The following is a 17,231-nucleotide window of genomic DNA, read 5'->3' as shown; positions in this document are numbered from 1 at the left end:
TAGGTATGGGCTATTGCTGGAGATTTCATGAATTATTCAACACTCCCTGGAATGGGGATTTCACCACTATTCTAGAAATATCAGGATCCTTGTTTCAGTTTGACCCTTGTTTTTAATTGCAGAGGGTGTAGGGAGAGATCCCAAACACAAATTTCTTAATGCATAAATACAGCCTGCTCATCCTTTCCTTCTATTGAGTCTCTTGATTATTTGAGGGATCTGGAAGTTGAGTTTCAGCTAGCAGGTGAAAAGAGGTTTTATTCTGCAGTAGCCTTAGGAATTAAAGGACTCCTTGATTTCTATACCTTTTCCCTTTGAGAATTACTACTTCCACAACAGGGTCAAGCACTCATACTGGATCAGGACCCCATGCCACAGATCCTCTGTAGCCTGAATATTTTGGTGTAGTCTTTCTGGTGTGATGACTGAAATTTTTGTTGAACTAGTTTTTCATCTAGACAAGCCAGTGGCAATGATATGGAGGCAGCAGAACTTAACTTTGCTGGGTATTTCTCTGCCCAGCTTGGTTTTGTAGCTCTGTTGTTAGTGTATATGAAATGCCTGCAGCAGTGGATTTATGAAAGTAATTTCTTATATGTTTTAGTAATAATAATAATTTTTTTAGGATAGAGTGGGCACAAGGAAAGTTTTGGATTTATGAAAGTAATTTTTTGTATGTTTTAGTAATAATAACTTTTCAGAACAGAGTGGGCACAAGGAAAGTTCTCAAAGTAATCCTTATGTCTTTTCTCAAATCACGGTTTTGCCAAGGTTTTCTTTTTCCCCCGGGCTGTACATTTGTTGGCCCTGAGAACAAAATGACAGAGAAAATGTTGTAGTACAAAGGAGCAAGACATCTGGTTCAAACTATTTCATGCACTTAAAAACCAGGCTTGGGTTTGTAGGAAAGATTTAATCAATCATATCAGTATTCTTGTGTGAAATTGAGACAGAAGTAAACTTGGATCCCACTGCTAGCTAGAACAATGACTGAAAATCTCCTAATTCTCTCATCTTCAATTCCACATTTTTAAGCTGAGACCACTGATGAGAGGGAAACAGGCTTCATCTAAAAGGAGAACTCACCACCACTGTGTGGGAATTTAGATCTGTGCTGCAACTGTTATAAAGATGCCAGTGGATCTCTGTTTTTGTTCCCATGCCCATGTGTCCATGCAGATTCAGATAGAGGTTTACACAGATAGAGGTTTACACAGATAGAGGTGTACACAGTTTGGGAAGTGAAGTGGAGGTATTCTGCAGTGCTGTAGGCAAACAGGCTGCCTATGTGTGTTGTTTTATAACTGTGCAAGTGTCAGCCAGAGCCTCCTTTCTGTGAGCCCATCAAATTGCCTAACCTCAGAACTGAAATATGTGAGCTGCTGCTTGCTGGTTCCTGCAGGATTCACTGAGAATTACCCCTGCTTTTTAACGGAGACACAGCAATCCAGAAGGTCTGGGGGAGTTTGTTTTCTTATCTTGCTCTTTGAACAAGCAGAGTGCATTTTCCCTAAACCTCAGACCCATCTGGTGTGTGTGTGTGCCCTGGCCATGTCTGTCTGGGCAGGAGGCTGATGGGCACCGGGGTCCATCTGTGAGGGCAGTGTTTGGGTGTTTGCTGCTGCTGTGACTGGGGTGCTCCTGCCTTGGGTAAGGCAAGACAGACAGGTGCCTGTCAGAGAAGCCCTCACTCTTCCATTTGTTTTTTTACAAATCCCTGAGAACGAGGGATTCCTTATTTGTCATTGTCCTGCTGTGGCAGTGCAGAACAGCTTCACCTTGTGTGTTGTCCCACTCTTGCTCCTGACTGGCATTTGGAGTACTTCATCCTAATTTAACATGAGTCATTACTGCAGGGAACTTGCTTTCTGGAAATAGAAGAAATGTCCATACAAACTGGAAACATTGCTGAGACCTAGGGGAGGAACTGATTTAAGAGTTAACACTCAGAAATAAGCAAGCAGCTATATTAATACCTGTAATATCCACTTCACAACAAGTACACAGTAAATAATGTTCTAGAGATTGCTATTTTTCTAGGTCAGTTCTGGTGAACAACCCACAAAAATAGTCAGAATCCTGTTTTGTCCTGTTTTTATTTAAAAATGCAAATAAAAATGAATTGGAAAACTATTTCAAACATTTCAGGATGTACAAATCTATTTGCCATAGTTTTCTCTCAGCTCTTTCAAGTACTTTTCTTCTTAACAGGAGTAACCATCAGAAAAGTTGTTACTGAAAATATATTGCCTTAGGTTTGTACATTGCCTCAGCCATTTCCAGAGCCAGACTTGTGGATACTTAATTTCTAATCCATGAGTAGATGTGTGAACTTCAGTGGGACTGAAGCAACTGAAGTCAAATATGTATTTGAATATTTTCTAGACTATGCCTAAAACTGTTTGCTTTTATAAGTGGGGATAATGATCAGGACTTTTACTTTTTGCCCTTCTTATCATCCCTGTAAAATGCTCTGTAACTGGACTTGATGGATAAATAATATTAAAGATGTACAATGTAGAATAAATTTGCAATGATTCTCCTGTGTTTATATTACTTTTATTTGCCACTGACTGTCACGACCATGCTCAGAACTTTTATAGGCTTTCTCATTTTCATTGATGCTTCTTTAAACATAGTGTAAGTGTGACATCATGTCAAAGGAATTTGACCATGGATTCTTACCAGGTCGGGTTGCCATTTGAAAATATCTTCCTGTGAGTCTTTTTGGTTTAACCCCAGCCAGCAGCTCAGAACCATGTAGTGCCTTGCTTACTCCTCTACCCACTCTGGTGGGATGGGGGAGAAAATCAGAAAAAAAAGTGAAAAACCAGGGGTTGAGATGAGAAGAGTTTAATAATTTAAACAAAGTAAAATCTACTACTGCCACTACTGCTACTACTAATTGTAATGAAAGGAGAGAGAGAGAAGAAGGAATAAAATCCAAGAGAGACATGTGATGCTAAATAAAATTCCTCACCCACTCACTGAATGATGCCCTGCCAGTCTCCCTCTGGTCAAGTCCTCCCAGTTTATATACTGGGAGTAATGCTCTGTGGTATGGAATATCCCTTTGGCCAGTTCAGGTCAGCTGTCCTGGCCATGCTCCCTCCTGGCTCCTTGTGCACCTGCTCACTGACAGAGCATGAGACCTGAAAACTCCTTGATTTAGAGTAAGCACTACTGAGCAACAACCAAAACATCAGTGTGTTATCAACATTATTCCCACACTAAATCCAAGCACAGCACTGTACCAGGGACTAGGAAGAAAATTAACTCTATGCCAGCCCAAACCAGGACAGGGGTCACTCACAGGGGTCACTTCCATGTGGGAAAGGTAAAGGATTCAGGCAGGGAATATAGGGAGGTCTCCTCAGTCAAATTTGAATAACAAGGGCTTGGTATGGTGTCTCTAGTTACCAATTCTTTTCTGGAATATACTATGGAACTACTATGTAGTATCTTCATAGTAGAGCAAATTGCATTTATCAGAATATCATACCAAATAAATGCTGTAGTTTCCTCCCTCTTCTTGATGTCCTCTGCTTGTTTTCTTATATACAAAAATGTTTAGCATGATTACACTCCACACTTTTTGTGAGTGAAACAAATGGGAAGAGAATGAACTGCACATATAATGTGAACAGTGCACCATGTTTTCTGACATGTCTCTTTCTATTTGTAGGATGAAAGTTCTATAGAAAGTGATGAGTTTGATATGAGTGACTCAACTAGAATGTCAGCTGTAAACTCTGACCTCAGCTCAAATCTGGAGGAGAGAATGCAAAGTCCTCAGAACCTCCAGGGCCAGCAGGATGGTAAGGCTCTCATTTTGTACAGAAAATGTGGCATTGCCCGGTCTTTGCTCCCATTCTGTGTTTTCTTTTAGAATTTGCTTTTCTTCATAGTGTGTTTCATTAGGTAATTTGAAATACATGTTCCCTATATCTCGGCATGAAGAAGAAGAAATTAGTTTTTTGGTTTTTTTCAGCTTAATTTATTTGTTGCTTAGGCAACAGGTGAGTGCTTAGACAACTATATCTTAAGTAGCATTATCGTACTGTTTCTAGATATATATCTGTAGTGTGACCATGCTCAGGAATAAAAGGAAATGAAACTCAAACCTGTCTGAGGCAACCCAGAAAGCTGAGAAAGTTGTTTTTATGAGGAGGGAGAGTAGTGTGACAGAAGCTGGTTATTTGGGAGATAGGAACTGGAATGTGGTATTCAGAAGACAGGATGAAAACAACAGATTCCTATGGAGAAATAGAGGCAAAAGATGAGAAAACAGCAAGCAGCATTGCACATTTGTATGTTAATTGTTTCTTTTTTACAACAAAAAGCTACTTTTTGGTCAGAGATAAAACTGACTTGGCAATGAAGGTACATGGGTGTGTAGTCATTGGATTCAGCTCTTGTTATATAGCAAGATAAATGCGTCTGGTTTGGAATGAACTTTTCTGGATTATGGAGCTCACAAATAGCCTGTCTACTACAGACTGTGACAGTGGCTCAGGAGTGGCACATGAATGCTCAGCACCCAAAGTGTAGGTCTATTCAATTGCCATTAGAAACAACACATTGGAATTCTGTACTTGCTGCTTGGGAATTTCCTGATCATATGTGCCAAATCAGAAATGCTTTTTATATTTCTCTTGAACACTAAATATATGGGATTTGACTAAACTGGATGCTTTTCACTTCATGCATCATGGTCATTTGCTAGCTGGTAAGATATTTAGGTGAGAATGGGTGTGGTGCATAGTAGCTCATAGGACCTGGTGATGGCTTGGATCTTCAGCTGGGTTGCTCTCCAAACAAAAGAAGAAGTAGGATGTGTGTGATAATTTGATAGGCCAGATTCTAACCACAGCTGCCTTTTGTCTAAGTGTCCTCTAGCCATAACAATTTTTTTTCAGCTTTTAACTAATTTCTGTCTGCATATGTTCACTGAAGGAGCAGTTCTGATGCACATGATGTATGAAAAGATAGTTCACTTTCCTGTTGAAGTTTGACTTTTCACAGGAATAATATAGTAATACTGCTGACTTAGAGGTTTCAGGGATACTTAGGATGGTGTTTTTTTAATGTATCTGGCTTTCACTGCAATACTGTGCCGTAGAAGTTTCACATATATAGTTTCATAATAATATTTGCATGCATGCATATGTCTGAAATAAAAATTATAGCTCAGTACAGTAACCTGTGAAGAAATGCCTGTCATACATATCTTAACACCTGCTGCAACCAGATTCATGTGCCACGTGTAATCATATTAGACCTTAAGTATGAATGATAAAATGCTGCAAATCTGTCACTTTCTATTTGAAATGATGGGAAGTAAATCCACTGTGGTCTTTGAACTTCAGACAGTGTGATCTTACAGTATGGCTTTAGATCTCTCAGCTTTCCTTCCCTTCCTCCCAGATGGCACCTGCTCACCTTCCTAAGCCAATCCTATTTTTTGCTGCATCTTCTGGCTAAAACATCTGCTAATAGAGAGATTTGAAATAGCCACTCTCCCTGCTTCATTGTTTTCCTTTGCTAGCTGTTGTCAGTTAGCAAACCTAAGTGTGGCTAGTTATAGCAACGCTGCTGTTTCAGATGTGGAAGAAGGGGCTGAAGGAGGAGCAGAAAGACATGAGAGAAGTGGGGGGGGAAGAAGGAGGAGAGGAGAGGGCAGGAAAAAATAAGATTGGAAGAAAATAAACAATATGAGAGGTAGAGGAAGGGAAGTTGGAACAGGAAAGAGGGAAAATAAAAGGAAACTTAAATGAATTTAGCAGTACAATCCCTTCTGCTGTCACGGGCTGCATTGTAAAATTTTACAAATTTAATCCTTAATTATAGCGCACACACACTGAAATCATCAGCAAAGCATGAATCCGTGTCAAAAGTGATTCTTGCTCCCTTCCCTCAAACACTCTGCATGTCTATGAAATTTATGTCAGCCACCACATTCAGCCTATACATAAAGACACTTGGCATTTGCCTCATCTGAAATGTGTTTGCTGCATCCTGGCAGGTGGAAATTTGCTGTTGCATAAGGTTGCCTGTGTACACGCAGTTGGAAATGGTGTCTGGGTGGAATGGGATAGCACAGGTCTTCTGCTGCCCCAAACATGCTCTCTTTGGGAGGATAATTTGCTAATGGGAATAATTAGGAAAACTGCTGCCTGGGGTGGAGTAAGGACAGCTCCAGTGTACCTAAAGGTGATGTGTTTAATCACTTTACTTACCTGGTTTTCCATGTGAAATAGCATGGAAAATATTTTGGGACATCCCCTGGGTTTTTTTTCTATGGATTTAAATTGATTTGGTACTAGAATATAAACAGTCTGTGTACCCTAGAGGAATGTAATAGTGAGCTGGACCATGCTACTGAGGGATAGATGGAGGCTCCTCCTCCAGTTATCAGAGCATAGACAGTTGACACTGTCTATGTAAAAGAAATATGATGCTTTCATAGCCTCATCCCTTGGGGCTGTACTTGCATCCTACTTAGACAGGCATTTTTCATTGGGAGTCCATTACAGAGCTCCTACTAGAAAATTTGACCTGAGGTTTCTCAATGTGTTCCAGCCCAATACTGTGTCCTGTTTCTCATGGTTGGGTTGCTTGAACCTAAATAGAATAAAGTCAAGTATGAGAGCAACTCACAGTATGAGCTGAAAGCAATAGACTTCTACACCCAGAAATGCCTTGGAAGGTGAGAAAAATGCTGAGGAGGGAGGGCACCGAGACAGAAGGTGCATATTTGCTCAGAGTAGATGAGTGCTGGCACTGCACAAAAGTCCTGGGCTCTGCAAGGGGACTGAGGCTTCATAATACTTGTACTAAGCTTATTGGGTGGAAAGGGTACAGGGAATTAAGGAAATAATGAAAAGAGTGGAGAGTTGGTGAATTGCATCCGTGGCACTGAAGTTGCTGCAATACTACTAAGGACAGTTCCCACTTTAGATTAGCCTTGGTACACTTTTAAATAACAAGGTCTTGAGTCACACCTGCTGGTGAATGGCTGAAAATCCTGAGCACCTGCAGGGCTGCTGCAACGGTGGGGTAGGAGTTGGAAAAGGGCTGCTGCTCTTCCCTGGGGAGATGGAAAAGGAAAGGAGCTCTAATTTACAATTTGTTCATTCCCCAGCTGGGAATGGGGTATGGCTCTCTGTTCAGTGCCTCAGAGGTGTTTTCTCTTGCAGCCAGCTGGGTAATAGAGCTGCAAATTGCTCATGTGTTCCTTTCTCTTTTGCTTGCCTCTTGCTTGCCCCTGTTTTCTTGCTTCCCTAGACATGACACAGTTCTGTGACCTAAGCTGTCTTTGGAGTGAGCCCTGTGTGTAACTCATCTGTAGGCAAAGCTCCAACTTGAGAGCTGTCTTTAATTCTCTTTTCTCTTAATAATGCTCTTGGGGCTCTGATGTTGCTGGATCAAACCCTTTTGCCCATCTCAGACCACAGACAGCAGGCAGGGTTTGTGAACTGAGTTGGAAATAAGGGAGCTTTTTTGTTTTTTTAAGTTAGTGGTTCAATCTGTCTAAAAAAAAGATTTTTGTAGTGAAAAGTGACCTCTAGATAGGCCTTCAAAGGAGCAGCAACAGCTTCTACCCTGAGTGAAAATAGGACTTTTGTTGCCCTTGCCTGTTAGCTGGAGCCCTGTGCAGAGCAGCTGGGTGTGTTTCCCTCCTCACTGTGGTAGTTCATTAGTTACCAAGACATGAGATATGTAGGGGGATGCTCTATTAGACGAAGTTAAGAGCATATACAATCTTAGAAGTGAGGAGAATTAAGTATAAATTTGACATTGCATTTTTTATTGTTTGGGGTTTTTTAACTATGTGAGCTATCAAGCAAAAGTCAGGGATAAGACTATTTGACTGTAACTCAAACTGAAAGATGCAGGATTGATTTATTTTCAGTAATTTTCACTCTACTGAGGTATACTAAAACATATCAGTCATTAGTCTGGATTTGGGTGGAGGGACCGCATTCTCTTCAATCTAGTTCTTAGAAAATTATAGTTACATGTTTATATATATATATTTGTACATACACACACAACTACCTCTCACAGGCACTGTGTGGAGACAAATAGGAGCTAACCATGACAAAACATGTCAGAAGTCAACCTTTAACAGGGGTTGTGCTGCCAATTTAGATGTAGAGATTAATAGGCTTTTCCTAGTTGTATTTTTCCTAATTTATAGACAATTGAGCAATAATATTGCAATGCAATGGAGAGTTATGTCTTTGAGTAGTTTGTGATTGGTTGGATGGTGTCAGTTCTCTTTCCTTGGCGTGTTCAAATTGCCATTTTTACACAATATAGATGTAGGAAACCTGGCTGTTAACATTAACTATTCCTTTCACTCATTTGTGTTTGTGACAGATACAAGTATTGGAGTCAGCCATCTAAATACCTGTTTTCTGCACCAAAGCTATAATCTCTACACAATGGCTTCACCTGAAATAAGTAACATTAGCTGATTAAGTTGTCAAAACTGACTGTCTATGCAAGACTGCTGACTTGCTGTTGATTTTTCTCTCTGAACAAAGTCCAAGCCAAGAGTTTAACCCATCTTCTCTTTCAAAACTTCTTGTCGTGTTTTACTTCTTTCTGCTTTTGTCTTTATTCCAATGAAACCTGGACTTCCTGCCTTGAAACATTGACTTTTCTTTCTTCTAAAAGCAATTTAAGTTCAAGATATATGAGTCCAATCACCAACTGCAGGCCAGAGTAAAGACAGATTAGTGAAAGAGCATAATGGAGTAAATTGTCTATGCCGTTGACAATGTATCGGCCCTGCTCTTGATCTTGAGTAAAGTGAGAGGAAGCAAAGCCAACATGAGAGCAGATGATTCACAGCATTAAATCCATGGCAACCTTTTTGCTGGTAATTAGGAATTTTCAGTGGAAATGTAATTTTACATTCATTTATAAAATCAATTTGCATCAAGAAGTATTGTGCTTTTAATTTTTGTTCAAGCACTGAAAGGTTTTACAAATGTCCTTCTTCTGAATGAGGTCTAAGTCCACTTGACTTCAGTAAAGGCCCACTAAAGGTTAGCCAAACTGTTTGCAGAGTTTAGATATCTTTTACTAAAAAACCTTTACTGCTTTAGACTTCAAAGCAAAGCACATGAAATTTCTGTGGTATATGGCATAGACTGACATTACTACATGAAGTCATAAAGCCTTAATAAAAGTACTAAAAATAAAATAAAAAGCAGTCTGTCAGTTTTCTTAGATGCCACCTCATATAGTTTTAGAAAGCCTTTTCATTTTAGGGACTTTTTGTGACTTGACTGGTTTTATTTGCAATCTGTAGATCCATATCAACAAAGCTAAGATGCTATTAAAGTTGTTTATAATGCTATACCTTATACAAGACATTGGACATGCAAATTAATAAGCATTTTACTGTGAAGAAAAAGGTAATTTTTGCTTAATAGGGAGAGTTTGGGCTGATTAAGAATATTAACTTATAAAGAGGATAGAAAAAACATAACTATTTTTTTCTTTGGTGAAATGGCAGACCATTTAAAAGTACATTTGAGCTAGGACCAGGTGATGTGACAATTTTGTGATATATTCATACTTTCCAGTTTTGTTCAAGCCACTGAAACTTGCAAACTTTTGGGAAATAATCTCACTTCTTATCACTCAAAGTGAAACAATGAATACTAGTTTTCTGAAAATGAAAATCTAAGATACCTGCCTGTCTCATGGCAATGAAAAAGGAGCACAGATGTCATGTACAGAGGCAACGGTCTCCTGTCTCTGCAGCTGTTGCTCTGCCACCTTCTGCAATCACCATCTTTCTTACTGAATAAAGCAAAAGACAGGGCAGTCACACATATTTGTTTCTGAGTGAGTCTATGGGCTGCACTGAAGTGTGTCACAGATGTCAAAATCACAGAGGTTTCTTTAGACGGGAAGTTAGCTATAGTATGTTGCTCTGTCTGAGAAAATCAGTATCACCTTCACCTAAGCAGAGTCAAAGAGTACCTGAGAAGCTGGCATGTGATGCTATTTTGCTTCAGTGAAACTGCACCTGGAGCAATTTAGCTCATCAGATTTGGTTTGGTGGATTATTATTTGCATAAACCCATGCATAGTAGTGGAAGGTGTCCCTGCTTATGGCAGGGGGAGTGTAACTAAATGATCTTTAAGGTCCTTTCCACCTAAAACATTCTCTGATTCTGTGATTTAAGAAAGAGGAGGAAAATGGTAAAACATGACCAGAAAGTCAGGAAGTTTTGGAAATCCAGCTATAATGGTGCTTGAACAGTGCTACAATGTCACTGACAATGAATATTACTGAGCCTGGGCAAGAGCTTGAAGTATTGCTGCATCTGTGTTAGTAACTTTCAGCCCTTAATATTGTTGAGGAGAGCTGGGTGGAATTTTCAGCAAATCAAGTATTTTAATGGACTGGCTGCTGACAAGGCAGCTGCTGTGTGCATTGTCATCAGAATACTGAGCTGATACATGAGGCACTTCTATTGTATGAGAGGATGAAAATCTTCCTTTGACTCTACACACAATTCAAATTTGCTCAGAATTAATCATCAACGTTTCTCAATGGAGAGCCCTCCTTCCTTCCTCCTGGACCTACCTAATCATACAGCAGTCTCAAACTGGGATTTGGACACGAGCCCCCATCTCATTGAAGCATAGCAAATGGATTGCTTTTATAACTGACTCTCTTAATAGGTAGAGTTACTGTATTTACATTTGCTAGTTGCAAGCATCTTGTGAGTTGGCTTTAGTGAATATGTCCCCCCTGCTCCATGTTTCTTCTCTGTGTCTTATTCTGTCTTATAATAACTTGTGGGATTTTTTTTTTTGACATGTCTCTGTTTGTTTCTTATCTTATACCGTAATTTGCTTTAGAGACTAAAATATTATTAAACATGAATTATGCATTGAGCAGACTCTCTGCTAGAGTCTGAGTGGTCTGTTGCAACCAGAGAACAATCTTGTTTCCCGCACCACCCTCCCAGCTGCACAACTGTCACTTTCTATTACGCTTGCCTTGAACAATTGAGTGTGGCTTGTAATGACAATAATTGCCTCAAAATTGTTTGTCATGTTTGCCTTGTTAGCAACAAACTACTAACTGTTGGTTACAATCAGGTTCTCAGCTATTACTCCATAATTACATCAGGGAATACTTGCAGCCAATAATAGCTGAGAAATTAGAATTATCTTTTCACAAGTAATGCTAAAATGCTTGCAGACCATTCACTCTATTCACAGCCACTCATTTTTACATCAGCAATCTAGAGGTAAGTGAAGCATGCCCCCATGTAAAAGGCTAGCTGCAGCCCCGTGTTCTTTTGCATCTTCAGAACACTTGTATTACTGTTGTACGTGTCCTGTAACAATAGGTATTTCATTGTGGCAATATTACTACCCATCGAGCTATCTCTTCCTTATGCATGTACTGAAAGCAATCTGCTTTTGATTTCAGTGTGCAAATCCTTGAAACTAAGCTTAGCTGAATTTCTGAAAGTGTTGTTTAGTTTGGGTCAATATCCTTTGGTTTTTTCCCCCATCTTAGCATATCTCAGGCTGTTCCCTCCTATTTCTCTTTAAAATCAAATAAAAGGAGGGCCATTCTGCTACAGAGATTTAGTTTTGCTTTCCAGTAAAGGCACTTAATACATTTTATCCTTTCATATGTACCAATTGACTTTAGCAGAGACTATGTGCACAGATTGCTTGATTTAATTTGTCTACTTCCTTTAGTAGAAGCGGAGGGTTTTTTTCATAGTTACTGTTAAAATGCATGCCAGGCAATGACTCCCCTTTTATTTTTTTTCCTATTACATATACCATAGAATAATATAATAGAGCATTTATTTTTCAGGAAAAGGAATGTAAAAGAATGTGCTTTAAAGAAATTTAATTTAGCTATTGATACTTCACTGTGTTATATTTTAATTAAGGAAACTATTAATTTTATATTGTTTCTGAGCAGGAAATTCCCTGGACACATTGGGCTGTCTTGTGAAGGATATTTTTAATAGAAATTTCTTTGAAGCATTTATTGTTTGATAAAATATTTGTAATGCTGAATGTTTAAAATTAGTAACCCAATGAACATAGTTTGATTGCAGGAAAAAAAAAGAGTATTTTTCAGCAGTATAGCATTTTGGAATATTAAAACACATAGGAAGTGTTTTAATATTCCTGAGAATTTAATATTTTCCTGAGATTTGTGAAGAGGTGTGTTCAAACAATTGGTTTAATGTTGCTAGATAGCCACCATATTTGTTGTCCTGAGGCAGAGGGACATGCCATCCCTGGCACTTCTTAATAACAGGATGGAAGAAAAGATGCAATCATCCTGAAAGTTTCGGGATAGCCTGAACTCCAGTGTGTTCTCCAAGTATTTCTGAACACTGATAGCCTGGTTTGTTAGAAAGATAGTAGAGATGTTTTACGGCTGACTGGAGACAGAAAGATACAACAACGATTGAATTTAGCATCAAGACAGACTAGGATACAGCTTGATTTGTTTTACAAGTTTTTCAGCCTTGGTGGCTGATTAACAGCATGCTGGGAGGTGTGTGAGGCTCAGGCAGTCTCTCCACTGCTGCGTGCCAGGTGGACACTGACCAATTGTGACCATTGCAGGAGCAGCCTTCCAGACTGACAGACTTCAGCAGCTACTCAGAGACACTCTGGGAAAAGATGTGGAGGAGCACACTATTTAATTGCCTCTGTTGGCTCTACTATGTGTGATGCTGAGAAACCAGCTCAGAACCTCAGCTGTAAGCGTTGGCATTACTAATAGAATAAATTAAGATAAAAGCTAAGTTAATGTAATATACAACTTTCAGATTTAAGTGCAGAGAACTGAAGAGAAATTGATGCTTCAAGTCAGCTCCAAGAAGCTTTTCTCCACTTTCATCAGGACACTGGCCTTGCAGCCAGAATGTGCCTTTCCAGCAGAAAGATTGCCTTGAGATCAGTCTCTACTGCAGAGGTTCCTGCTTATGGAGATAGTTCCATCTCTGTGTTTAAAGTCTTTCCTCAGTGCCTCAGTTTAACTTCAGTGTTTTACAAGCTTCCTTTCTTGTGACATAAATCAAGGAGTCAGTTTAATGCATCTCTGGAGGACTTGTGACTGCTTCTACTGAACTTCTAAGTCTTCTGGTATCCTGTGTGCCTTACTGGGTAGAGTTCCCTGAGTAGAAGGCAGAGTGATCCTTGTTAGTAACCATCCAAGATCCCTGCTAAACCTTTGTAAAGTTAGTCATTTCTTCTGACTGGAAGGTGGAATTCAAACCTCTATGCTTAGCTTTTTGTACTTTGAAATCTGAATTTTACTTAAGTGTAGACATTGGCAAGGAGAGGCAAAAAAGATCATAAACCAGAAAAAAAAAGCATGAGATTCACTAACAGCTTTTAAATAAGGCAATAGTAATAGATACTTTGGGGCAATAATTGATTATAAAATTTGATTTTTTGCTTTGAGAAGCTATAGTAAAACCATGTTATCAACAGACTAATCTTAAGAGTGATAATTGCTATTACTAATTTGATAGGAAAATAAATTAGGAGATGCAAACTGAGAATATTTTTTTTTTTTGCTCTGCAAAAACAATATAGAGGGATGACATTTCAGTTACACAAAGTTACTGTTCCAAGAAGAACCAAAAAATGAAGTATAATAAAATTTTAATGACTTAACTGGCAAAGACATACAGTGAGTTTGTTATGTCACACTATTTAAGTGTCTCATGAATGGTTATTCTGAAGGGAGCTGATGCTGCAAGCTGTCAAAGAGAGAAGGAAAGACAGAACTACATGACGTGGGAACTCTTAATGTGAATTACTTGGAGTGGAAGAAATAAGCCCTCTTCAAAAGGAGGTGGTACAAATAGTGAGAGCAGCAGTGTGGTCTAGAGAGCTAGAAAGTAAATGGAAGCGACCAGTGCCTTCAAATCAATTTTAAAAAAGTCTCCCTTAGTAATAGTCTTTGAATAGTTTACAGGTCTGCATACATCTTCTAGGATTTCTGTCTGTTTAAAAATAATCAGTAAAAGATTTAAAAAATATAACCCTCCATCTTTTAAAAGATATGCCTCCGAGGTAACTGTCCAAGGATTGTATTTGTATCAGAAGTTTAAAAGAACTTTGACTTTTAGTGACTTAGTTTTTAGATATTTTATCTGGTGTGATCATCTCCAAAATACATGGATGCAATGAAAATCCTGCTGAAATAAATAATGAGAATTTCTATGAACTCCAGTGGAGACAAAGTTTCGCCCTACCTGTTGTCATAATAGGTACTCTGTAGCTGAACAAATTCAGAAGTAGTTTATATGGGCACTGAAACTTCTGCTTTCTCTTTAATTAAACCATCAGTGCAATTTATGCAGTGATGGTAAGTTTTAATTCAGTAAGTTAGCCAAGCTCTGTCTGTTCCTGTTATCTTAATTTCTTCTTTCTGCTACAATTCTGCAGTTCTGTACTACTTATACATGCTCTCTAGCAAGTGCTCATAGATTCCTGGAGTAGGCTATGATCCCTGATTATTCCTGTAAGACTGCAGCCATAGACTTGCAGTTGTACATATTACTGTATCTTCTGCAAATATGTCTTACTTTAATTAAAGGCATGGATATTGTAAAGCCTCTTAGCACGGACAAATATTTTTCTCTCCTCTGAACCATCCATTCAGCAGTGTGTTCACATTCACCCCCTGGAAAAAGTGGGGCCTTAAATTACTAATTGCTCTAGAAATTGAAGAAATGCTGGTGACAGCATTTAAAGGCAAATGGCACAGGTAGATTTCAAAGAGTGAAACAGCAGCCTGGCCAAGTTTCTCATAATAATTTAAGAAAGAGTGTTCCATGGTGATCCTTGAACTTAATTATCTCTGTTGGCACTGTAAAGTGTTGATTTCAGTAGAAGCTTTCTTAAAGGCAGCTTTTCAAAGGAAATGGTAAAACTATTATTTTTCTGAGAAACAATTTTTCACCTCCTAGAAACTGGGTACACTTCTAGCCTTTTACAGGCAGCTCTGATGCTATCATGGGCACACAGAAGAACACGGTTTTTGAGAAGAAATTCTACTACATGGATAATTTACTTGGGTGCATAGTGGTAGCCTATTTGCCCTTTCTGTTTCTTAGAACCCATTCCAGTGTAATGCCTGGGTTAGAGTAGTCCAGTTCCTAGAATCACAGAATTATAGAATCATGGACTCATAGAATCCAGACTTGTAGAATTGTAGAATTATAGAATAAACGAAGCTGCATCACCATCATGATCAGAGTCCAACTCGTGGCCTTGCACAGGACACCTCAAGGGCCACATCATATGCCTGAAAACATTGTCCAAATGCTTTGTGAACTCTCTCAGGCTTGGTGCTGTGACCACTTCCCTGGGCAGCCTGTTCCAGTGCCCAAACACCCTCTTGGCAAAGAACCTTTTCCTGGTACACAAACTAAGTCAATCTGTCTCAGCATCATGCCGTGAGTCATGTCACTGGACACAAGAGAGAAGAGATTGGTACCTGCCTTTCTGCTTTCCCTCACAAGGAAGTTGCAGACTGCAATGTGGTCTCCTCTCAGTCTCCTCCAGGCTGAACAAACCAAGTGACCTCAGCCACTCCTCAAAAGACTTCCCCTCAAGGCCCTTCACCATCCTCGTGGCTCTCCTTTGAATGCGCTTTAATACTTTAAAGACTTTTTTATATTGTGGTGCCCAAAACTACACACAATACTCAAGGTGAGGCCACCCCAGTGCAGAGCAGAGTGGGACAATCCCCTCCCTTGCCCGATGCTGTGCCTGATGCACTGCAGGACATGCTTGGCTCTCCTGGCTGCCAGAGCATTGCTGGCTCATGTTCCAATTGCCAGTGACCAGGACCCCCAAGTTCCTTTCTGTGGTGCTGCTTTCCAGCCTCTCATTCCCCAGTCTGTACACACAACTAGGATTGCCCCATCCCAGATGCAAGTCAATTGTCTGTGTGGCAGTTCTGCTCAGTTTATGGCTTTTTGTTTTTTCTTTAGGCTAGCTTTGTGGCCTTCTAGTGCAGCTGCTGTTTATTGTAGGTGCTTGATGTGAGCCTCTGTGAATAAAAAAGAATTCTGTAATATAGTTTTGGGGAGAAGGACAACAGGCATGTGCAAGTCTGGCATGTCCCAGTTGAGCATATTGTAATGGAACAGCAGTCCTTTGCTTTTTAGTTGAAATATGTTGTAGGACCCTGTGCTATTTGTGATCTGGCTAACACCTGGGCATGAACAGACTGGCCAGAATGATCCCAGACCTAACTGATCATCCAGTACACATTCATGAGGGGGGAGCAGATGCTAGCATACCAGTGTCTGTGGTTGTTTTAATGTGTAGGCAGATAGATGAGAAATAACTATTTGAACTCTTTCTGCCTTGCTGAATGAATTTCTCTTAATAATAAGGAGTTTCTTTAAAGATAAGGAGTTTCTGTCTTGTGGGTCAGGAAGAAATCTAGTCTCCCATGCTATCTAACTGCCTCTTGGGAATACTGCAATTAGCTATACTTTGAACCTCAATGAAAAAATGAGGAGAAACCACTCTCTGGACTTCTCCATTATTCCTGCTCAGAGTGAAAAATGTCTCCCTTCAAGGAAGGAAAATGTTACTTATTCTACTTTCCTATGTGAGTATATGGTGGATGAATTGCCATTTGTTTATCCCTTCTGTACACACAGATGTGAATAGAAATCAGTTCTGAGGAAAAATCCAGAGAGCAGAGGATTAGAAAGGTTGTGTAGGAAGTAGCTGAGACTGAGCTGCAGTCTGGCTCTCCCTTCCAAAATGCCCACTTTCCTACTCAGTTAGATACTGGCAAACTTTGTCAGTGTACACTTGATCCTGTCTACCAAATAATTTGTGATGATAACAAACAGCACCGGGCCCCACACAGATCCCTGTGGGACCCCACATCTGGTAAGTTCCAGTTTGAAAAGGAGCTGTCATCACCACCTGTAGGGGGATAGAGTTTAAGTAAATAAAGGTAGTATAGAAAGTAATCTTACCCCCTAAAGAGTTGCAGCTGAGCCAATTACTAGAGATTAGGAGCAGGCCTGATGTTAACAGGCCGCAGCTGTAGCCAATCAGAAGAGTGTTATAAAAGAGTAGATTGGTTTGTTGAAGGGAGCTGGAGTCAGTTGGTTACTGTGAGGACAAGGAAGAGGTAGTTCCTAGAGGAGCTGCCTATGTGAAACATC

At 39.6% G+C, this 17,231-nt stretch overlaps 1 protein-coding gene across 3 annotated transcripts in view; it reads left to right on the top strand.

Annotated features, from left to right (window-relative positions):
• The window catches only part of NOL4 (nucleolar protein 4), a 187,841-nt gene that overhangs the window by 47,145 nt on the left and 123,465 nt on the right, over nt 1–17,231 (top strand). For all 3 annotated transcript variants that reach the window (XM_066562826.1, XM_066562834.1, XM_066562816.1), the window contains exon 5: nt 3,686–3,818. In XM_066562826.1, the coding sequence (XP_066418923.1) occupies nt 3,686–3,818 (133 nt within the window). The remainder of the gene's footprint in view (nt 1–3,685; nt 3,819–17,231) is intronic.

The sequence above is a fragment of the Molothrus aeneus genome, chromosome 1 (genome assembly GCF_037042795.1).
Source record: "Molothrus aeneus isolate 106 chromosome 1, BPBGC_Maene_1.0, whole genome shotgun sequence".
NCBI classification, from domain to species: domain Eukaryota; kingdom Metazoa; phylum Chordata; class Aves; order Passeriformes; family Icteridae; genus Molothrus; species Molothrus aeneus.
This window is presented reverse-complemented; position numbering and strand designations above follow the sequence as displayed.